This window comes from Miscanthus floridulus, chromosome 12 (assembly GCF_019320115.1).
Source record: "Miscanthus floridulus cultivar M001 chromosome 12, ASM1932011v1, whole genome shotgun sequence".
NCBI lineage: Eukaryota > Viridiplantae > Streptophyta > Magnoliopsida > Poales > Poaceae > Miscanthus > Miscanthus floridulus.
In genome coordinates, this window is record NC_089591.1 from 77,246,750 (window position 1) to 77,271,236 (window position 24,487).

Here is a 24,487-nt window from a genome sequence, read left to right on the forward strand (position 1 = left end):
TGGCATGTGGTAGTTGGTCCTACGGATTTAGTTGATCATAAAAAATGTTGTAAAAGGTGTTCTAGGTAACTTAGTTTGGTGGCCTAGTTAGTTGATTTTTACAATAATTGATAAAATGAATCCAGTTACAGTGCTATTTTATTAGATTTATAGTCATTTTTCATTGTAAGTTATTGTACTAAGTGGTGTAATTTGATGGTAATGCCTTATTGTCTTTTTGTTTTTTTATTCATCCTTAAATTTTGTTTTTTGTTATGGTATGTTTGTTTGCATCAATGCTATAGTATTTTTTTTGTAATTCATAGAAATTTTTTGCTTTTTGAATTTTTTTTAGTTTTGATCTGTTTGGTTCACCAAAGAAAGTTTTTTTTATTTTGCAATGCATAGAAATTTTTTGCTTTTTGATTTTTTTAATTTGTATATTTTGATTTGTTTGGTCGTGTTCTTTGGATTTTTTTCAGGTGTAGCATGAGATGGTTTCTTTGGTTATATTTGAATCTCAGGTACTTCTAACTATTGGCTTACTTGTTAAGTTTACTTAGGTTTTAGTATCTTGTTACAATGGCTTAATTTTGTAGTTACAGTAGAGTTCAATTGCTGTCTGTTTTTAGATGGAATGCATAATTCCTGTGATTTGATCTCCTGTTTCACTCAATTTTTGCTTTTATTTAAATTTGTGTGATTTGTCAAATCACCTGAGTTGCAAATAGACAGATCCATTTCGTTTCGTTTCGTTTCGGAGCTGAAGTTTCCGTAGCGGGTACACGGCCAGCGTCTTATCTTCTCCGTGATCTGCGTTTGAATTGGCCCATGCCAAGCAGCTAGCTGCTGCGTGCGTGCTTTTGTTGTTGGTGTCCCCGCTAATGAGCCTCTCCGTACGCTAGGCCAAAAAAGCACGCTAAACTCCACGTACCACCCACGTGCCGCGGCGACCACCCTCTGACCCCCGTCCCCGTCGCCCCATCGGCCCCTCCCTTCCCGACCCGATCTCCTCTCGCATCTCGGCGTGCCACCCCCACCGCAGCCCACTCCACTCCACCGCTACACTGGAACCAACCACCACGGCCACGGGCCCACGGCACCACCCCTCCCTAAACCCGGAGCCCAAACCCCCCCCCGTACGCGCCCGCCGCGCCGCAATGGCGCACCGACACCGCGCCCCGCTGCTCCCCATCCTCCTCCTCCCGCTGCTGCTCGCCACCACCACGACCTCCGCGGCCACCGGCGCCGCATCGCACTCGCAGCCGACGCTGCCAGCGCCGCCGGTCCAAGCCACCGCCGCGGTGCCCCCGTCCGCGGCGCTGGCGTCGAAGCCGCCGCCGGTCTCGCCCTCGGCCGCGGCCCTCGCGGCGTTCCTCACCAAGGCCGACCCGGCCTCCCGTCTGGGCCTCCCCAACCGCGCCGCCTCCCCCTGCTCCCGCCCCGGGATCACCTGCACGGCCTCCGGCCAGATCATCCGCCTCGTGCTCGAGTTGGCGGGGCTCAACGGGACGTTCCCGCCGGGCACGCTCTCGCGCCTCGCCGAGCTCCGCGTGCTCAGCCTCAAGTCCAACGCGCTCCACGGGCCCGTCCCGGACCTCTCCCCGCTCGCCAACCTCAAGGCGCTCTTCCTCCCGGGGAACCGCTTCTCGGGGCCCTTCCCGCCCTCGCTCGCCTCCCTGCGCCGCCTCCGCTCCATCGACCTCTCCGGGAACAGGCTCTCCGGCGCGCTCCCGCCGGGCATCGAGGCCGCCTTCCCGCACCTCACGCTCCTCCGCCTCGACGCCAACCACTTCAGCGGCACCCTCCCGCCATGGAACCAGTCGTCGCTCAAGGTGCTCAACGTCTCCTACAACAACTTCTCGGGCCCCGTGCCGGTCACGCCCGCCATCACGCAGCTCGGCGCCGCCGCGTTCGTGGGCAACCCCGAGCTCTGCGGCGAGGTGGTCCTCCGCGAGTGCCGCGGCTCGCACCTCCTCTTCTTCCACGGAGGCGACGGCGCCAACGGCACCGCCGCTGCCCCTGTGCAGAGCGCTGCCGCTAGCGACAGCGGGCCGCAGCGAGAGAACTTGAGCATGCCGGATTCGTCCGCGCCAAATGCGAAGAGAGTGAGGCGGAGGAGGACCACGGTGGCAATCGCGGTCGCCGCGGGGTCTGTCCTCGCCGCGCTTCTTGTCTGTGCCATGATTGCGATGAAGAGGAGCAACAAGCGGGGGCGCCCGAGCTCCGCGTCGTACGCGAGCCCCAACCCCAAGAAGAGCGCGCCTGCGTCCGAGGTGAGCAGGGACAATGCTGACATGGGCTACGTCGAGTGCGTGCCCGATGAGGAGACGGCGGCCATTATGGTGCCGGAGGAGAAGGCGCGGCGCCTGGAGCGGAGCGGGTGCCTGACATTCTGCGCCGGCGAGGCGGCGAGCTACAGCCTCGAGCAGCTCATGCGCGCTTCGGCAGAGGTGCTCGGGCGCGGGAGCGTGGGGACGACGTACAAGGCGGTGCTCGACGGGCGGCTCGTTGTGATTGTCAAGAGGCTGGACGCCGCCAAGATTGGCCCAGCGGCACTGGAAGCAGAGGCGTTCGAGCAGAACATGGATGCCGTTGGTCGACTGCGCCATCCGAACCTTGTACCACTCCGAGCATTCTTCCAGGCTAAGGAGGAGCGTCTGCTTGTGTACGACTACCAGCCCAATGGCAGCCTCTACTCTCTCATCCATGGTAAAGTTCCGTGCTCTTTGCTCTGGATCTGAGTGGTTAATTTTGTAGTAGAGTAGTATCTGATCGGTGCTGGGAACAATTCTACTACCTGCCTTTACATCTAGTACTACCACTAGATTAGGCCCCGTTCGCTGGTCTGAAACTGGTCTGAAACTTGGCTGAAACGGGCTGAAAAACACTATTCAGGCTGAATTGTTGTGAGAGAAAAATATTGTTCTGGCTGAAAAAAGAAGCCGAACAAGTCGAATATGGGGTAAGCCGAATAGTGAATTAGTGGTCTAGGCTGGCATTACCTTTCTAAAGTAGACATTCTTCATTCCAACATGACCGCGAATTGAAATTCAGAAGACTTGGGTCACGTGAAAACCAGGCAACAGAATGTGAACGGCACTAGTGGGCCTAATATCTATATAAGGGTTGCTTTATTGGTTGATTGTTGGTAGCTTTTCTATTGGAAGTGAGAACCCATTAAACAAAGCATACATGCATTGTTAAGTGTCCCTAGTCACCTATAGCATTCAACTGTTCATGTACACTAGACATTTATATAAATTCATGGAACGAAAACAAAGTGCCGTGCTTGTTCTTGGCGAAGTACCAGTTCTGGCTCGTGTTCTTCCAGAAGGGCAGCGCGTGCCTGAGCGCGGAGGAAGTTGGAGAGCAGCGCATGCGGGAGGAGGAGGTTCAGTTCAGGGGCTGATCTGTTCAGGGCGCATATTTTTGAGGGGGTTCAATGCATAATTTTCTGCCACATGGCAAGTATGGACCTACGGTGTATCAATCAACAAGTTTATATACCCAGAAATGCATTTTCAAAGTTCAGGGACCTAAGTGACACCCTATGACAAGTTCAAAGGCCTCTCATGCATTTAACTCAAAAATAAATGTCCACAGGCTAGAATATGTCAAGATATCCATACTTTTTTAATACATTCATAGAATATTTAGGTCATAAATTGTATGAGTAGATTTTTTGTCAATTGTTCTCACCTTTTCAAACTAGATACTCTTCACCCAACATGGCTATGGAATGAAATTCAGAAGATGACAACATGAATATCTGGCAGCAAAATGTTGATGCCTAGTGAACCCATATATGTGATGCTTTATGATTTGGCTGCTTGATATTTTTCTTTGCGAATCCACTAAATAAAACATACATGCGCTCATAACTCATAAGTGCACTGGTCCCATGTAGTAGTCATCTGACTAATGCTTTGTTCAGATTCATGAAAGGGGGAAACACAAGGTTGCTTGTGACATTTTACTGACTAGTTTTCATTGCCAAGAGTATAATGATGACATTACTTATTCATTAGATGTTGGGATGATAAATCATTTAACAATATTAGAAAATAGCAGAGGTATGACTTATTTTCCGTCGGCCATGAAAAACATCATTTGAACCTCTACAGTAGACTGGCCATTGTAATTTTATGGTTCATGATTTCTCCTTTCTACTTTCCTTTGCTTGTGAACTATAAAAAAAAATTGCGATCATACAAGTAAGGACTTAAACGCTGGGTTGCTGTTCTGAAGTACTATCTGAAATTTGCAACTAGGTCCACAAATAGTGTCATCTGTACTTATGGTTCTGGTTGTAGTTTCTTTGGTAACAGTGGTATGCTTATACTAATTCAGATGAATAATATTGGTGAGTGCTTAGGAACTTGTAGTAAACCAGTAGCAAGAGAAGGTTTATTCATTTCTTATGTTGATTTGGCTATGAGCATTGTTATGTAACGCAATGTCCTACTCTAGCTAAATAACTGTTACGGCGCCTAGACTTGCTACGGAGGAAGTTGGCAGAGCGCCGCAAGCACGGCCTCTGCTACAATTGTGACGAGCCCTATGTGAGCGGTCACAAGTGTGCCCGCCTGTTCTTCCTCGAGGCGTCGGACTACATCGTTGAGGAACCCGAAGAGGTCGACACCGTGCCGGCCACCGCGACAACTCCCTAGTCGGCCTTCGACCCCGAGGAGCCCCTGATCTCCCTCTCGACGATCATAGGAATTCGAACGGAGGACACTATGCAACTCCGCGTCCAGATCGGTGTCCACGAGTTCAGGGCGCTCCTGGACTCCGGTTCAACGCACAATTTCATCAGCCTTCCCGCCGCCCGCCGCGCCGGCCTCTGCTTCCGGGACAGCCACGGCGCACACGTCACCGTGGTGAATGGCGACCGCGTCGCGTGCCAGGGCTTCGCCCGCGACGTCGCCTTGCGGATCGGAGAGGAGTTCTTCACGGTGCACTGCTTCGCCATTCCCCTGGACTGCCACGACATGGTGCTCGGCGTCTCTTGGCTGCGCGCACTGGGTCCCATCCTCTGGGATTTTGACGACCTATGCATGTCCTTCGTGCACCACGGCCGGCGAGTCCTCTGGAAGGGGCTTGGTTCCACCCGCACCAACGCTCCTACGATGGGCCGACTCCACGCCGCGCGCGTCCACGCGGCGCGTGGCCTCGAACCAGAATTGCTGGACCGGCTGCTGAGCACGTACGATGACATCTTCGCCTCTCTGGCCGACCTACCCCCGGCACGCCCGTGCGACCACCGCATCTACCTCAAGGCCAACACAGAACCAGTGGCAGTGCGGCCCTATCGGTACCCTCAACTCCAGAAGGATGAACTGGAGAAGCAGTGCGCCGACATGCTCAAAGAGGGCATCATACGCCCAAGTACATCGCCGTTCTCAGCACCGGTGCTGCTAGTCAAGAAGCAGGACGCGTCATGGCGCTTCTGCGTGGACTACCGCGCCCTCAACTCCGCTACAGTGAAGGACAAGTTTCCGATTCCGGTCGTCGAGGAGCTTTTAGACGAGCTCCGCGGGGCACACTTCTTCACCAAACTTGACCTCCGCTCGGGCTATCACCAAGTCCGCGTCCACCCTGACGACGTGGCCAAGACGGCGTTCCGCACCCACCATGGCCACTTCGAGTTCTTGGTCATGCCATTCGGCCTGTCCAACGCTCCGGCCACGTTCCAAGCGCTAATGAATTTTGTCCTGCAACCGTTCCTTCGCCGGTGTGTGCTCGTCTTCTTCGACGACATCTTGATCTATAGCTCGTCCTGGACCGAACACCTCCAACATCTCCGCGCTGTCCCGCACACCACCTCCACGTCAAGCGTTCTAAGTGCGCGTTAGCAGCCTCGTCGGTCCAGTACTTGGGCCATGTGATTTCGGCCAATGGCGTGGCCATGGACAGCGCCAAGGTGGAAGCAGTCACCGCCTGGCCGCTGCCACGTTCTACGCGGCTTCCTCGGTCTCGCCGGATACTACCGCCGTTTTATCAAGAATTTCGGCGCCATCGCCGCCCCGCTGACGTTGCTGCTCAAGAGGGACGGGTTCCGGTGGACAGAGGAGGCCACCACGGCCTTCGCGGCGCTGAAGGCCGCCCTGTCTACTGCACCAGTCCTCCAACTTCCAGATTTCACCAAGGACTTCATCGTGGATTGCGACGCATCAGGGTCTGGCTTCGACGCCGTCTTGCACCAGGGAGAAGGGCCGCTAGCGTTCTTCAGCCGGCCCTTCGCGGCGCGGCACATGAAAGTCGCCGCCTACGAGCGTGAGCTCATTGGCCTGGTTTAGGCAGTGCGCCACTGGCGGCCGTACTTGTGGGGGCGCGCATTCATCGTGCGCACAGATCATTACGCGCTCAAGTTCATGCCGGAGCAGCGCCTCTCCACGATACCCCAGCATCACTGGATTAGCAAATTGTTTGGCTTTGATTTCAGGGTGGAATACCGACCGGGCCGGCTAAACACGGTCGCCGACGCGCTGTCCCGTCGTGATGGCGACACTATGGCCTGCCAGGAAGCCGCAGCTTCCAGCCTGGAGGGTGCAGCCGGCGGTCTGGAATCCGCATCGTTCGCTGCGCCCTCCAGCCCGTCCTTCCACCTCTTCGACGAGCTGCACCAAGAGATCACGGCGCCCCCTGAACTCAGCGCACTGAGGGACGCCGCTGCCAACGGTGATCGCGGCGAGGTGTGGCGTGTCCGCGACGGTCTCATTCTCCACTAGGGACGCGTGTTCGTGCCCGAGGCGTCTCCGCTGCTGCCCGACATCCTCCAGCTCGCCCACACGGTGGGGCACGAGGGCATTCAAAAGACCCTTCAGCGCCTCCGTGCTGATTTCTCCGTCGAACATGATCGTCGGGTCGTCCACGACTACGTATGGGCCTGCTACACCTGCCAACGCAACAAGACCGAGGCGCTGCACCCGGCCGGTCTTCTCCAACCATTGCCAGTGCCGTCGCGGGTGTGGGCCGACATCTCGATGGATTTCATCGAGGCACTGCCGAAGGTACATGGTAAGAGTGTGCTGCTCACCGTGGTGGACAGGTTATCCAAGTACGCGCACTTCATTCCGCTGGGACACCCGTACACGGCAGCCTCCGTCGCTCGCGTGTTTTTCGCTGACATCGTCCGACTCCACGGCTTTCCGGAGTCAATCGTCTCCGACCGCGACCCCGTCTTCACAGGTCGTGTGTGGCGGGAATTGTTCCGGCTTTCCGGGGTACAGTTGCGCATGAGCTCTGCCTTCCATCCCCAGACTGACGGCCAGTCCGAAGCGGTGAACAAAGTGATCGCCATGTACCTCCGCTGCATCACCGGCGACCGTCCTCGCGAATGGCTCGACTGGTTGCCCTGGGCGGAGTTCTGCTACAACTCCTCATTTCACTCCGCCTTGCGCACATCGCCGTTCCAGGTCGTCTACGGCAGGCCCCCTCCGTCCCTGCTACCATATGAGCAGGGCTCGGCTCACACCGAAGCCATCGATGATCTGCTCGCCTGACGCGACGCGTTCCTCGTGGAAGTCCGTGACCGTCTCCTGCAGGCGCAGCAATATGCACACAAGCATTACGATGCTAATCACCGTGCTGTGGAGTTCGCCGTCGGGGATTGGGTCTGGCTTCGTCTGCTCAACCGCACGACCCAGTCCCTGCTTCCGGTCGCCCGCAAGAAGCTTGGCCCCAAATACGCCGGCCCTTTTCAGGTATTGGAACGTATCGGGTCAGTGGCCTATCGTCTACAACTGCCGGCGAACGCCCGGATCCACGACGTCTTCCATGTCGGCGTCCTCAAGCCCTTCATCGGCACTCCTCCGGCAACTACTCCGACACTACCTCCACTACAGCATGGACGCGCTCTGCAACAGCCCGAGCGCGTCCTCCGTTCCAGCCTACGTCGTGGAGCCTGGCACATCTTGGTGCAGTGGGCTGGCATGCCTGCAGCAGACGCCACATGGGAGCCGGTCGACGCGTTCCACGCTGCCTACCCCTCGTTTCAGCTCGAGGACGAGCTGTTCCCGAAGGGGGGGAGAGATGTTATGGTGGGAAAACAGTACCACCGTCGGGATCATAACAGTGGCTAGAGCTGATCACCGAGGAGGCTTGCCGAGCGGCGCAGCGCCCAGGGCGCGGTCACCACGGTTCCTGCCGGGTCAGTCGGTCCAGTTAGTTGATCAAGTCGATTTGCTTTGTTTCCGTTCAGTTGTTGGCAAGGAGTGAATTTAGGAAAGTTTGTTTGTAAGCTTCTTATATAGCACACACATTCGCTAATGAATGGATAAGCCTGGGTTTGAGATATAATCTCCCTTGGGCTCCCAGCCCCGAGCCGTCTCTGTTCAGCGCCGAGCACGGCGCCCGCTCGCTGCCGGATCTCCAGGCCCCGGCCAGTGAGCTCGCCTCCCTACTTCCTCCGCAGCAAGTCTAGGCGCCGTAACAATAACACACTTGTTGCATAGCGAAGCTAAACAAAACTGTTCACAAGTTAGAGCATATCAATATGTCAATACGCTTTTATGCATTCATAAAATATTTGTGTCATAAATTGTACGAATAGATGTTTTATCAATTATGCTTAATTGTTCCGTTAATGTTTGTGAACTTGCAGGTTCAAGTTCATCCCGAGCAAAACCACTTCACTGGACATCATGCCTGAAGATAGCAGAAGATGTTGCACAAGGTCTTGCTTACATTTGTCAAGCATCTCGGCTTGTCCACGGGAACATCAAGTCTTCGAATGTTCTACTTGGTTCGGACTTTGAGGCCTGCCTTACGGACAACTGCTTGTCTTTCCTCCTGGAATCATCAGAAGTCAAAGATGCTGCTGCTTACAGAGCACCAGAAAACATGAAGTCCAACAGAATGCTAACGCCAAAGTCAGACATATATGCTTTTGGTGTCCTCCTCCTTGAGCTCCTTAGCGGAAAGCCACCACTTCAGCACTCAGTCTTGGTCGCAAGTAATCTTCAATCCTATGTCCAGTCAGCGAGAGAGGATGAAGGAGTGGACAGTGACCGCATCACAATGATTGTCGACATAGCCGCTACTTGCGTTCGGTCCTCACCAGAAAGTCGGCCTGCCGCCTGGCAAGTACTTAAGATGATTCAAGAAGTGAAGGAAGCAGATGCAACTGGCGATAACGACAGTGATCTTACCAGCAACTCCTAGTTGCCTGTACTGTATGGGTCCATCTCAGGTGGATGGATCAAAGCAACAGCATCAATTGGATGCAGGTTCTTGCTGCATGGATGTAGACTGGATAATTCGAAGTGAAGGTGAACTCTAGGGTAGGACCGCAGGAGTACTGCAATAGTATAACGATCTCTATGTTTGGTGTGGTTTGAGCTACGGATGCTGTAACATATTATAGGATTTCTTATTGTCAGGAACTCAGCATGTTATGGTCTGGTTCTACGACCAGCAGTTCTAGCACCAGTCTGTTATGTGAAAGTTTATTACTAGGATTCATAGTATGATAGTAATCGAGCCACAAAAGCTGTGTGACGAGTGAAGATCTGGTTTTAAATCCTACTACCAGCAGGTATTGTGGGATTTTCATGGAATGACGCGTTGAGGATGGAATGGTGAAATAGACCTTTTTTTTTTCTCTACTCTCAGACTAATCCCGTTCTTCAATGTGTCCAGTGGCCGAAACGCACCATGTTTGCAAGTGGTAGGAACGGTGACCTACAGACCTCCAGTGCCATTATGTGTTGTCTTGCAGTTATTTTGAAGACTTTCAGAATCGTAGCTCAAATTTTGGTATTTTTATGAGTTGTTTACTTTTTTGCTGTTATTATGAGGAAGGAACCGGTTTTACTCCAAGCTCCGTAACAAATCTCATGTTTAAACATGTGACATGCGTAAGAAAACGTACAAGAACTATGGACTCGTAAAATGCAGAACGCATTCCTATAAAACTGTGGGTTACCAATTTATTATGCCTACTATAGCTGAAATTTAGCGTGACGTAAAATATGTTAATATTGGTTAATGGACAGCATGCACAGCTTTTCTCTGAAACTTGCCTCAAGGATATTTTGGCTGTGTTTAGTTCCCAAAAAGTGCTACAGTAGCCATCAAATCAAATCTTACGATACGTGTGTGGAGCATTAAATATAGACAAAAAAAAAAACTAATTGCACAGTTTGGTTGGAAATCACGAGACGAACGTTTTGAGCCTAATTAGTCCATGATTGAACACTAATTACCAAATAAAATCGAAAGTGCTACAGTAGCCAAATTCCCAAATTTCACGACCTAAACACAGCCTTTGGCGCCAAGGCAGGTACTCCATGTGGTCGCTGGTTTTCTGTTGCAGCGTCGTCGTCGCTTGCTCGTTGCCATTGTCTTCTTTTTGTTCATCCAGACAGGTACGGTGTGACTGGCTGCTGAGTTGTTTCTTCTGGTTTTCCGTTCGATTCGTTCTCGCTAGACTCCTGGCTCGATCCTTCATCAAAGTTTAAGGCACAATAGCTATTTTAGTCCCTCAATTATTACTCGATGCTCAATTTTATCTCTAAACTTTTAAAACGGCCATTTAGGTCCTCAAACTTTAGTTTTAGGCTTAATTTCATCCTACAACTGTGAAGATGTTCGTTTCAATCCCCAAATTTTATATTTTGGACTCAATTTCATCCATAAACTATCAAAATGCATTTAACTTTTATTTTCAACTCAATTTTGTCTATTCAAAAAGAAAACTTTATACTTTAGGCACAATTTCATCCATAAACTATTAAAATTATAGATCTTCTATTGTTTTCAATATATCCATGTATTCTTAAAGAATAAGTAGTGTTCGATGCAACTATAATTGCTCCTATAAATATTATTTAGTCGGATATATATAAATGGTACCATTATAATGTAACAAAAAAAATAACAGCTTGGAATTATTAATGGCCACGAAAGAGTTTTTGGATAAATATTATTTTTCTATCTCCAACCGTGGGTGGTTTTGGAGCTAACCAGGTGCAACAATGCAGCGTTCCACGTAGAACGTAGACAAAATTGAGTTGAAAATAAAAGTTTAAAGAACAAAATACACTTTGATAATTTATAAATGAAATTGATCCCAAAATACAGAGTTTGAGGACTAAAACGATCGTCTTTATAATTTTAGGATGAAATTGAGTCTACTACAAGTAGAGTTTGAAGACTAAAACGATCGTTTTGAAAGTTTAGGGACGAAACTGAGCCTCGAGTAATAGTTGAAGGAGCAAAATAGATATTCTTCCAAAGTTTAATGCGCGTAACATTTATTATGGGCTTTAAAATTTATTTGATTTTAATTAAATTAAAATAAGCCAAGCCTAATTAAAATCCAACACGGAACCAATGACATGTTTCGATACTAGACGCAAGGTTGCTGTGGAATTTCTCAGCCATTTCCGGCCGCGATAATGGTCGTCGGAGGCTGGCCAGCGCAGCATCGCGAAACGGCGTAGCAGAGCTTGACTCCCGTAGTCTACATTTATTGGTTAAGCTGGATTGATGTAACCCGGGTACAAGGACAGATTTGTTCTTCTACACTGTAGTTAGGTGGCAAGATGCTTCAAGGCAGACTGCTGAAAAATCAAACGAAGGTGCTAACCGTATCAACGTCTTCACATGTGGCTGGAGATTATATCCTACAAGAGTTCAGTTTCGTCATATGACCAAAGGGCAGGTTCATAACATGGCTTCCCTTTGCTAATGCAAAACACAGAGAACGAGCCTTTTGAAGCAAATTGCAATTTCACATTGGGTCACCAAACCACTTCTTCTGACCGCGTCTCTGCTCTGATTGGAGCAACACGGTCCCATCCTATTAGAAAAAAAAGCAAGAATGAGATCGAGACCATTATATAAGCACATATTAGCTTAGTTCTTCCCCAATGGGGACCTGCATCATACTGTAGGACAAAAAGGCAGAGGCAGAAAACACACAGAGATGGCTCGAGTGTTACCGTGGCTAATCGTTGCAGCCGCCACCCTGCTGTTAGCATCCATCAAGAGCAGCACAGCGTTGAAGATGGCAAGGCCTGGCTGCAGAGAAACATGCGGTAACCTCACCATTCCCTACCCCTTCGGCATCGGTCCTGGCTGCTATTACACACAAGGGTTCGAGGTTTCCTGCGAGGATAACCGCACTTTCATGCCTAATTCGAGCAGCCGAATACAGGTGTACAACATCAGCCTGCTAGGTGGGCAGCTTCAAGTCAGCACATTGATTGCCTCCAAGTGCAACTACACCAACGGCGAGAGCACAGATGGATGGGTCTCGGTAATCACTTCTCCATTTTTCACATTATCCAGCAAGGCCAACAAGCTAACGGCCATTGGATGCAACACTGTTGCATTCTTGGGAGGCTACAATAAGCACAGGGCTCAAACCGGCTGTGTATCTCTGTGCCTGGACAAGCGGAGCGTGGACTTCAGTGGCCACTGCTCTGGCATGGGCTGTTGCCAGACAGCCATTGCACCAAACCTTGGTTCCTTAAACATAACCTTCGATAAGAGCTTCAATAATTATGTGGTAAATGACTTTAACCCATGCAGTTATGCCTTCGTAGCGGAGCAGGATTGGTTCAGGTTGGAGGCTTCTTACCTCCAGGATAAAAAGTTAACAGAGAAGTACAAGAATGGAGTTCCTTCTGTGTTTGACTGGGTTGCTGGAAATCAACCCTGTGATGAAGCGGTCAAGAACATATCATCATATGCCTGCATCAGCAGGAACAGCCAGTGTTTCAACTCACCAAATGCTACTGGGTACCTCTGTAGTTGCAGCGATGGCTTTGAAGGGAACCCCTACCTGGCGGATGGTTGCCAAGGTCCGCAACTCTGCAGAATTCACTTCTTTACATTACACCTCAAGTTACCTGTTCACTGATCTTCAGTTATTGTGTACTCGTGTTTGGTGTTTGTAGATATCAACGAATGCCAACATCGACTTCAGTATCCGTGCTACGGAATTTGCAGTAACACAGTTGGGGGTTACAGTTGCTCCTGTGCAACTGGGACTCGGAGCAAAGATCCAAAGACTTCAGTCTGCAGTCCAGATGCAGCATCAGAAAGGGCTAAATTAACAAAATTACTTATAGGTAATTCCTTATACTCGAAGAATTTCAGTACAGTTATCAGAATGGCATGGATAAGTCACTCTGATGCAGCGGATATATCCAGGCATTAGTGACATGAAATCAGTTAGCCCTGATTCCCTGAATAGACTCCTAGCTAGAAGCTTTATGCAGTTACGTTCATTTGAGTTTTGACAACTTACACTTAGGTAGTAGCGAAATACAAATCGGTTGACAGAATATTGTTAACATTCTTTCAAATTTTCAATAGTCAAGCCAACAGTACAAAAGATGGCCCAAGTGAGTATCACTTCACATAAAAAATCCACATAAGGAAGCCACTCAATAAATAACATAAAGGTTTTGCTTTGGTGCTCTGATTATCTAGAAAGTAATTGCTCAAATAAATCATAGCGGTTGAATTTTAAAATCTATAAAACAATTAATAAAAAGGCAGAAAATAAAAACAATTCCTAGAAAAAGAATCCCAAAATTACGGCCGTGACACCACACTTTATTTAGGCCCTGTTTGATCCTATGGTCTAAAATTTAGCCACTAAACTTTAGCTCTTAAAGTTCCAAGCAAGTGGTTTAAAGTGTTGTTTAGCCAACCTCACGAAAAGACAATTATAAACATACTCTCTAAATCATCATTAGGAGAGCTATTTGAATAAAAAATAATCTCTATATCTTGTAAGCACTCTAGAGAGCCAGCCCCGCTTGCCATTTTGACTAGCGAGAAATATGGAATGGGTGATGACAATATTTAAAGATCTAATTAAAAATATTAAAGATTCCTATAAATTAGAAAGGATAATAAGAGATTCTTGGAGTTGCTCTTAGTTCATTAGATCATACAAGTGTCCTAAGTGATCTAAAATTTTAGTAGCCAACTAAATTTGAGACCATGAGATCACTGGCGGACCCAGGATTTGAAACACGAGTAGTCCTAATCAAAATTTTCATATGCAACACAGTAAAGTCTAAAAGAAAGTTTGGTATACATGACTACAAAATCCACAATCCCTAAGCCCATTTTAGTGAATTTATAGTCCAATCTCCGTTAAAGCCGAAAATTTTAATAAGTAGTGGATGAATGGTATCTATTTTCTGTGGGTGAATTGATTAGAAAAGTCACCATCTCATATTTATTTTTGTATTATCATACATGCCCCACAACCTAACAGAGGTTGTGCACACCTAAGAGGGATATATAACCATTGTTAAGTCGCTCTAATGTTAATGATCAGTAATGTTAGAACGGAGAGATCAGTAATGTTAATGATCTTCTTGGACACTAAAAAAAGGGAAATGGATAAAGACCAACATGTTAATAGATTGAGTTTTCAAGAAATAAAGACTAACATGTTCAGAAGTTAGAAGCAAACCACTCATCAGGGAGCAGGGGCCAGGGCAGGGCAGCGCACGGCGGACTGGGCAGCCGCCGGCTGACCCGTCCAGCTGCTTGGCGCGCCCGGCGCCGGCGGACTGGAGGAGCGCGGCCACGCCCAAGCAGGGCCGCGGGGCGGTGAGGGTGCCGGCCTGGCGCTCGGCGAGGCCGCGATGGCAATATCACGGCACCACGAGGGGCGTCGGGGCGGGGGTAGCGGCCGGCAGGGGTGCGGCGGGCGGGCGGCTACCGGCGGGGAGGGGCCGCGCCACCGCGGGGAATCGGCCGGGGGCAGCGGTCTCCGGGGGGTGTTGGGTCCGATCGTCGAACCGTAACCCAGCGCCGAGGGCGTTTCCCGCGCTGCAAGGAGGATCCCGTACACGTACAGGTAGCGCGCACGCACGCGGGCGGATGGCTGGCTCAGGCTGCCCATCCTGCAGGGCCCACCTCACCCATATTGTTCTTCACTTTCATCGACGAACTTAAAAAAAATCATAACTCATAGACCCAATATCCAAACTAAAATCCGATTACACCATCGAGTGTTTTTTTTAATAAATCCTTTAAAACAACATCTCACATGGAGATATTTAGATAAAATTTTATTAACATCCATTTATCTTATAAACATGAATTATTTTCTTTTATTGAGCAGAGATAGTGTTTTAGTTTAAAGAACAATGTTCCGTCTTAATAAAAAAATATTCTCAGTTTAGAAGAACAGTAGTATAATTTTGGGTTCATAAAATTTTTATTATAACATACATAAAAATAAATAAATACGTAACATAAATAAAATAATAATAAAATCTAGAGCAAAGTACGAAGGAAAAAAATAAAAACACGTAATAGAAAAAAAGAACATCATTGGGATACTTTTCAAACATCCTAAAATATACTATAGAACATCACATGGTTACTAAGTGAACATCACTAAATATCTCATAGAACATCGCTAAATATATTATAGAATATCGCATATATATTACATAAAAATCACTAAATACATCATATAACATTACATGTGTACTTAGTGAACATCACTAAATACACCATAGAACATCACTAAATACATTATAGAACATCAAATATATATTACGTGAACATAACTAAATACATCATAGAACATCACATGTATACTAAATGAACATCACAAAAAATATGGTAGATGTGATGTAAGGTAAAATAGAAAAAATAAAAATAAAAAAATCTATAGAAAACATAAAGACAAAGAGAAAAAAAGAAAGGAAAACAAAAAAATACATATAAAAAATAAAATGAAATAAGACAAATAAAATAATTAATTATAGTAAGATCAAAAAAGAAAAATAAAATAAATAAAAATATAAAAGTTGTAAAATAAAAATAAAAATCACATGAAACTAAAAAACAAAAATAAAAAATAAATTGAAGAAAGAAAATAAAAAATAATAAGAAAAGGAAAGGAAAGGAAAGAAAAAAGAAATAAAAAGAAACATAAAAAATAAAAAAGAATAATAAAAAATCACATGAAACAAAAAACAAATAAAAATAAAAAATGAAGCACGAAAAGAAAAGAAAAGGAAAAGAAAAAGAAAGAAATGAGAAGAATAAGGAAAAAGAAAAAAGAAAGGAAACTTATGGGCCTGTTTGGTTCCCATGGACTAAAGCATTTTGGACTAAAATTTGCACTTTAGTTGGACTAAACAGCCAAACACTTGGACTAAAAGTGGACTAAAATCATTTAGTCCTTTAGTCCACAAAACTGGACTAAAATGGACTAAAAGTTGTTGGGGTCACCCATGCCTCTCATTTATTGTCCTCTCTCTCTCCACTTTAGTCCATTTTAGTTCAAGGAACCAACCACCACTTTAGTCCACTTTTAGTTCATGGACTAAAGTGGACTAAAACTTTTAATCCATGGACTACAGAACCAAACAGGGCCTACGTACTGTACACGTACCTGAGTCAGCGCCGTGGTTCCCGCCCGACTTCCCGCGCGCCCGGTTCCTGCGCAGGTTCCCGCTCGCCATCAGCGGAAGTATTCGGACCCGATGATTCCCGGCGGTCTCCTGTCGCACGCGGAGTAGCGGGAGCCGAAAATGCTTGGGCGTCTCAGCATCTGGGCCAAAATTCTGTTGGGCTGCATATCACTAACAATTTGTTGGGCCAAATTTTAGGATAGATCCGGACCGAAAAAAGTCAATATTACCTCTCTCAACTTTTGCATAAGTCTATTTTTTTTCTTATGAACTCTAAAACCGGGTAAACCACCTCTCTAAACTTTTAAAACCGTTTGTTTTACCTCTGTTTTCAAAGGAGGTTTTGTTTTTTTTTTCGGCTAAATCTTTGAAAAATCATACTAAATAAAAAAAAATCATAAAATGGATAATCTAATTTTGTTGGACTCCACGTGAGTAGATCTACATAATGAACATATAATATGGTATGTTTTAGTACAAATTTTTTATTGTAACTTTAGATCTATGCTTTTCTGTAATTAATTTATAGCTGCAGTTTCTATGGTCCAATTGTGGTGAAATTTTTATGACGGGCTAATTATTGTATGCTTGAACTGTAGTAAAAAATTCATACTCATTGGATCATGTATAGCTTAGTTATGGATTTATAAATACATTTTAACAAGCATAAACCTAAATAAATCTAATGATAGAAAAGCACACACCTAAAAACTTTTTAACTAGCATACACCTAAATACTTTTTAACAAGCATACACCTAAATAATTTTTTACTACAGTTCAAGCATAAAATAATTATTCCACCATAAAAATTTCACCAGAATTGGACCATAGATATTGTAGCTATGAATTTTTTTCGAATGCGAGGTCGAACCCCATTTCCATTCATGATGAAATGGAAACACAGAAGATTGTTCAAAGTGGGTGGCAGGAGATACGGGAGATAAAAGTTTCTAGAATTGCAGCTATGAATTAATTATAGAAAAACATAAATCTAAAAATACAACAAAAAAAATATATACTAAAGCATACCATATTATATGTTCACTGTGTAGATCTACTCATGTAGAGTCCAACAAAATTGGATTTTCTATTTTATGAGTTTTCTATGATTTACTATGATTTTTCAAAAGATTCAGCCGAAATAAAAAAAAGACAAAACCGCCTTTGAAAACCGCTTGTAACCGGTCAGGGAGGTAAAACGAACGGTTTTAAAAGTTCAGGGAAGTGGTTTACCCGGTTTTAGAGTTCAGACAGGAAAAGCAAACTTTCTAAAAAAAATTGAGAGAGGTAATCTGAACTTTTTCCTTTTGGACCTATCTAGACTACCCACTGGCCCGCCACTGCATGAGATCCTAACATAGTGTTAGTTCGCGGTAGTCCCTCCTGTGTGAAATTTGTTTTTTTATAAAGAAAACTTTTATTAAATTCTCAAAGTGTTACATCAAGACGATACAAAGGCCGCGTGACGTCAGGTGCGCTACTAGTTACATAGGTTAACCGTTGTTTTTTTCCTTTGATTTAATATAACTATAACGAAAACATATCAAAGCATGATGATACAACCATTTTGTCTACTTAAAAAATAAATGTTGTCACAACTTGTGGACATATATTAGGTGATACTCCCTTATTTATTCTTCTTACATGCATATCCTCCCTAGACCAATCAACACATCGCCCACTATTATTTGTAATGAACAAGGAAAATATGTAAATACATACTCCCTCCGTCCCACAAAGAATGTCGTTTTCACTTACCAAGAAGTCAAATATTTTTAACTCTAGCCACCTATATTAAAAAAGAATATTAATATTTGTAATCTATAATTAGTATCGTTAGATAAATCATGCAATATATTTCCATGATAATTTTTTTAGTGATACGAATGTTGCTAATATTTCTATAAAGCTAGTCAAATTTGAGAAAGTTTTTACCAACGCGCATCGCATAACATTATTCTTTTTGGGACGGAGAGAGTACCTATGTTTTGAATGCTGAAGGTGTTAGATGTGGGTAATGCTTCGGTAATCCCTTATCTATTAGAAGATAATACTTCAAATAAATCTAAACTCTTATTTTTTTTTAATTTTCTGCTTAATTAATTAATTAAACTTAAAAAGAAACAATAAGTATTCCTGAATCCCCTCGACACGGAGAAAGAAGCCCAACGCGTGATATCCTCCCTTTTCCTCCTTGCTAATTTCATGCATGCAAAATAGATCATTTTTTTTGGTAATGGAAAAGTTTCATGTGTGCCCAACGTGAGTTACTTGCATAAAAAAATATTTTATGCTAACTAAATTATGTTGTACCTAAAGTTGCAAAAAATAAGAAGATTTATCACATCCAATAGATTATGTATACATCATCAATTAGATCTAAAAAAGATCTTTATTTTTCTTTATTTATCCTAGGAAGTAATAGATGATTCTAACTATTCGATCTAATTAAATAAAGGACTGATAGTTATCTAGGAGTACCACAGCAAAACTTATTAGATGTTCAGCATGTTCGTTTGTTGGTGTCAGCCAGGGATTATCAACCAGCTAATAGTGTTTTTCTCTCACAACAAACCAGCACCAACCGGACTTATTAGTCCAAAAACCAACCAGCGAATAGGCCGGTTATCTGTTTCTTCTAGGAAGCAGCTGAAAATTTTCGTGCATTCAGCACTGTACTACTTCTCAGCTATTATATTTGTTTTCTGCAGGCTTAACAGTAGGCAGTGCTGGTTTTGGCCTACTGTTTTCGCTTCTCAGTGTTGCAAAAATCACCAATAAACTCAAGCAACAAAGAATCAAGAAGCTGAGACGAACGATTTTCAAGAGGAACCATGGATTGCTTCTCCAACAGTTAATCTCATCAAACAGAGACATAGCTGAGAATATGAAGATTTTCGGATTACAAGAACTAGAGCAAGCAACCAATAAATTCGACCATAATCGCATCCTGGGCGGTGGAGGACATGGCATAATCTTTAAGGGCATCTTAGCTGATCAACGTACTGTGGCCATAAAAAAAGAGCAGACCCAGTGTCGGAGGCTCTCACATGAGTGAGGGTTGAGGAAGGGAAAAAACCGAGGCAAGCCTTCTCCGCAAAATCTACGAAGAGGCTACTTCGAACCCGCGACCTGGTGATTCAGACTGCACCAGGCTTGCCCTTCTGTATTGTGGCCATCAAGAAGTCTAAAATTGCAGTTCAGAGGGAAATTGATCAATTCATAAATGAAGTTGTCATACTTTCACAAACTAATCATAGAAATATGGTGAAGCTCTTCGATTGTTGCCTTGAGAGCGAAGTTCCTTTACTAGTTTATGAGTTTATATCAAATGGAACTCTGTCATATCATCTCCATGAGCAAAGTGAAAATCTTTTGTCATGGAAAGACAGACCAGTGGCGGATGCCCCCCTGTGAGAGTGATTTTCCTTTGTGTTTACTGTAGAAGAAACGTGATTTCACCGTTAATCTTCGACATTTGTTTTAAATCTCTATTGATTAGCGCCCCCCCCCCCTCCGAGGTGCTCATCTTGGCTCCGCTAATGAGACAGACTGAGGATTGCACTGGAAACTTCCAGGGCCATTGCATATCTACATAGTGCTGCTTCCATATTAGTCGACTTACAGAAAAGAGTGATGTTTATAGCTTTGGTGTCATCTTAGCGGAACTTCTAACAAGGGTTAAACCGGTTTTCTCAACTCCGTCATCAGAAGTTACAAGCCTAGCTTCGCACATTGTGTCAATAATGAGAGACAATCGCTTATGTGATATTCTAGATCCTCATATTGTTGAAGAGGGAAATACTGAAGACATCAAGGTGGTTGCAGCGCTCACAAGAGCATGCTTAAGCATAAAAGGTGAAGAAAGGCCTACCATGAGGCAAGTCGAGATAACGCTTGAAGATCTACAAGGATCAAAGGTCCTCCCCAATTCTCGGATGACAAGTCAAAATGCTATACAAGATTTGACATATAACGGAAGCAATGGCAACGAAGGCACTAGACTATACAGCTTGGAGAAAGAGTTCATACAATCATCTGAAATTCCAAGATGATTGTGGACTGCCAGAAATTACCACATGTTACGATCTGGAAGAATGCGAAGCGACCTTCACTAAGGAGCTTTCCCTTTGGATTCATAGGGCTAAGAACAAATCTCTTCCACCATTTGAAATATGGATTCATAACCTTTTGTGATTTTTCTTGTTTTGCTCATCTTCTTTCTTTCCTTTTCTGTTTCTTGAATAATCTTGCTTGTAAGACTGTCTTCTTTTGCTCTTTTTATGGGACATCGGCGCCTCCTGATTCCTAAATGGACAGCAATTGCACAGCGTTTCTCTGAAACTTGCCGCAAGGATATTTTAGTGGCTAGGTCGGTACTCCATGTGGTCGCTAGTTTTCTGTCGCAGCGTCGTCGTCGTCGTCGTTGCCATTGCCTTCCTTTGTCAATTGTCATCCAGTGTGCGTTTGCTCCTCGCACATGTGTATACAGTACCGGCCACCGATTCTGGACCGCTGATGGCCATGGACCCCCGAGTATGTTGGACCGTTGGGCTCTAGTTAGGAAACTGTGCCCACAGCAAGCTGCGTTTGTGAAGCTGTTGCAGTGTCAACGAGCCCATAAAACAGGGCCCATAACCAAGGGTTTCCTTCCTAATTCAGTAATTCTGCCGTGATCCTGCGAACTGCGAAGGCCGGAGCTCGCCGGAAGCTTAACTTAACTGGAGCTCACATGCAGGGCTCGTGATTTCTGCTGCTCAGTAGAGTAAAGATTGCGAAGTAAGTGCTTGTTATACAACATAAATATCGAAAACAAAGGAACGTGAGGGAGTAAGTAAAACCCTACAGGACTTTAAAACAATAGGATTGAAAGAAGTATGCTGTTTGGGTCAAAGGAAAATCAGCGCTCGAAGCCGTAATTGGAGCAATTGTCAGTCAACAGTACTTTTAAGTGAACGAACAGTATTTTTCCCTCGCAACATTTTAGTATAAGCATTAGCATAAGTCAAATTTCAGCGAAACGAACAGGTTCACCAGAGAGCGATCATCATTCATTAGTTACTGAAAGCAGCATTGGATTTCGATATTCTCTTGGACTGGACCGATGAGAGCAACAGTGAGAAAGCTCTTCGATTAAGAGCAGAGACGGAGCCGCAGGATCTTTTTCGGAAATATTGACGGGGCCGAAGATTCTTCCCTTCGCTTTCACTGTCTGCATTTTTTTCGTGTGAAAAAAAAATGATGGAGACAGAACCTTTTCATTCAGAGGAGTAGAAACGCCAGACCCTTTCATCCAAACAGCTACTTGGACACCCTCCAATTGAACACTGCTGCCACATCTTAAAACTTTCCATACACTTTCCCCCCTTCGATCCCAACAGGGCCCAGAAAAGTTGTCCCGTCCCGGAATCTCATGAACTGTGCCTTTGAAACTTCAAAGTGAAATCCTTTATCTAGCTGCACTTGGACACCCTCCAATTGAGCACTGCTGCCACATTTTTGGGACTGACCTCCATCCAATATACAAAAAGTCCAAGCTATACGTACGAAAGCTTTCAATTATGGAACGCCCTGACTGGCCATGCAGGCGCAACTGGCCCGGTCACTACACAAACTTCCTACTAATAAAATAAAAAGGACGTTTTCGCAAGCAAAAGAAGCATGTAGGTCCCACCACCAGGCACAGTAGCCCCCACCCGGGGTCCACGGACGCAACGCAAGCAGTGACCGCACTGCAGTGACAGTGCATCCGTCGCCCCGTCGTCCGTCCCTCATGACATAGACCCTTATCTGCAGATCGATCCCGTGCCCGTGCTATCCGTCATTATTACAGAAATGCCCATTATTAACCCAACAACTAGTCGCTCGTCGGCGCTCGCAACTGGGGAAGGCCGCACCCGCCGGCCGCACAATCCAACCTCCTCGTCCTTCCCGTCCCGGGCGCCACCGGCTAGTAAGTGACAGCACCGTCCGAGCGTCGCCGTCCTTTACTTTACTTAACCAGCGAGCTGACCAGCTGAGGAGGAGCAGGACGGCGCCCCACCCCCACAGGATTTCTCTCTCGTCCACCACCAGCTGAGCTCATCAGGTCGGCGTCTCGTCGCTAGCTGCCGCGAGCAAGACGTACAGGTGCGCGTGCGTGCGGCGGCGAGGATTCGATTGGATTGGAACCGTACGTCGCCCGTCGGTCCAGTCGTCGTCGATGGGGATCCACCTGCTGGCGTTCGTGGCGGCGAGGGGCTTCCTGCAGGTGTTCCAGGTGTCGGCGCCGCTGCTGTGGCCGCTCAACCTCTGGCTGCCGCTGGCCCGCCACCTGCCCGAGGCCTGCGCCGCCTTCTACGACGCCCTCGTCTCGCACGCGGGCCGCCTGCGCGCCACCGTCCGGCGACACCGACGCGACAGCGGCAGCCGGAGGGCCCTCGACGAGTACCTCCGCAACGCCACGATGCTAACCCTCTCGGACTGAGAGACTGCTGAGCCGAGAGCGGCCAGTATCGGCGGCGGGCGTGCACAGCCTGCCGGCGGCGCCGCCGCTGCAAGGGCGGCGCGCGTGTGGGGCTCGTTTTCCACCTGTGTGTAGCTATAGCTAGGATCTGTTATCTCCGTTTGTTTCTTTTTTTTTTCCTTCGCTGTTCTTTTTGCTGCTTTTCGGTGCTTAGTAGCTTGTACTTGCTAGCATCTCAAGATTGGGCATTGAGGAGCTCCGTGTGGTAAATTTTGTAATGCTCATCTGTAACTGAAGAACAAACCCATTTTAATCGGCATCGAGCTTACCGTTATGTTAGTTTGTTCTCTTTCTTGCAACCACGGAATGCCGATATTTTGTGGAGAAATGAACAAAGTTCACATAAACGCTATGAATGCCGTACCCGCTCAATTAAGGAGAAAACAACAAGATCAAGGATTACCTGCGCAGGCGTTGGGACGTTTTATTCGTCGCCAACCAAGCGTACAAATCGCATGCGTCGAATGACAGTCAGACAGTGGCCACCATTGCCCACTGTCCATTGTCTTGTACGAGTACGTGTACCAGTACTACCTTCACCTAAAAATACTATATAATTTTAATCCATTTTTTCAAGTTTGACCAAATATTAATATACTGAGTGGAATTATATTTTCACTCTATATACAATTATAAATACGGATATTATTTGTAATAAATCGAATTGAGGATAAGATAATGATAATTTGATTTGGACAAGATTTAGAGAGAGTGTTTTTTTTTTGTGTGTGTGTGTGGGGTGGGTGGGTGGGGGGGGTGGGGGGGGGGTTGGACGACGTAGGTAGCCTCTGGATGTCACTCGCGATTTTCTTTCCAACGACCAATGCAGATTTCACGATTTGTTGGCCGCATCTATTCCTAGTTTTGCTGTATCAATTGCGCCTGTTTTTTTTTAAAGCTAATTGCGCCTGGTTTTGATCAGGATGCAAACCAAACACAAGCAAAAAAAAAAGACGGTTAGTTCACGGAAAAGCGGCGCCAGCTGGGTTGTTGATAGAATAAAGAATGTTACCTTTTTTTTAGGATCAGCGCATGCTAGCTGGTCTCCTTTGTTCAAGGGCCGACAGACTGGCCCACTAGCCCATGGCCCATGGCCCGCTAGGCCCATCTGGTAAATGTGGGGTCCAGAGTCCTGACAGTAATTACGTGCGGGTCACTCAACGAAGCATCATTAGGCGTGGGAAGGTTTCCTTTTTCAAATCACTGAAACTCTGTGCCGTGATGATCGGATACGGCCGGGCAGGTTCGACGTCGACTCGGCAGCGTTGCGGACCGCAACGCAACGCAACGCTCTACAGGCCAAGCACGTCACCGTCCCTTTCATTGTTCGCTGATTGGTTTTTAGGCTGGTTTGAGCTGGCTGGTGCTGGTTTGTTGTGAGAGAAAAACACTATTAGCTGACTGATTTGCACTGACTGAAACCAATAAGCGAACATGGTAAACAACATTATCAGCGCGGTGAGCGTGTCCTGTAGGTCTGTGGCGGCACTGAAGGCGACGGCTCCCCGAATGGCGTGTTGACAACGGGGCAGGGCGTGCCAGCAAGGATTGCCGGCTCGCAGGTCGCAGCCCCGCAGGAGGCAACACCGC

At 46.4% G+C, this 24,487-nt stretch overlaps 2 protein-coding genes and 1 pseudogene across 2 annotated transcripts; all 3 read left to right on the plus strand.

Annotated features, from left to right (window-relative positions):
• Window positions 1-1,059: 1,059 nt before the first annotated feature.
• Window positions 1,060-9,411, plus strand: LOC136498365 (probable inactive receptor kinase At5g67200). Its single transcript, XM_066494303.1, has 2 exons — window positions 1,060-2,691; window positions 8,588-9,411. The coding sequence occupies exons 1-2, from the start codon at window positions 1,140-1,142 to the stop codon at window positions 9,145-9,147; spliced, it is 2,112 nt and encodes a 703-aa protein (XP_066350400.1). The 5' UTR covers window positions 1,060-1,139; the 3' UTR covers window positions 9,148-9,411.
• Window positions 9,412-11,914: 2,503 nt separating this feature from the next.
• LOC136498366 (wall-associated receptor kinase 1-like) lies at window positions 11,915-20,447 on the plus strand (annotated as a pseudogene).
• A 1,758-nt stretch (window positions 20,448-22,205) lies between these two features.
• LOC136497826 (uncharacterized) lies at window positions 22,206-23,176 on the plus strand. Its single transcript, XM_066493688.1, has 2 exons — window positions 22,206-22,345; window positions 22,423-23,176. Exon 2 carries the CDS (start codon window positions 22,595-22,597, stop codon window positions 22,856-22,858), a length of 264 nt encoding a protein of 87 aa, XP_066349785.1. The 5' UTR covers window positions 22,206-22,345; window positions 22,423-22,594; the 3' UTR covers window positions 22,859-23,176.
• The last annotated feature ends 1,311 nt before the right edge of the window (window positions 23,177-24,487 follow it).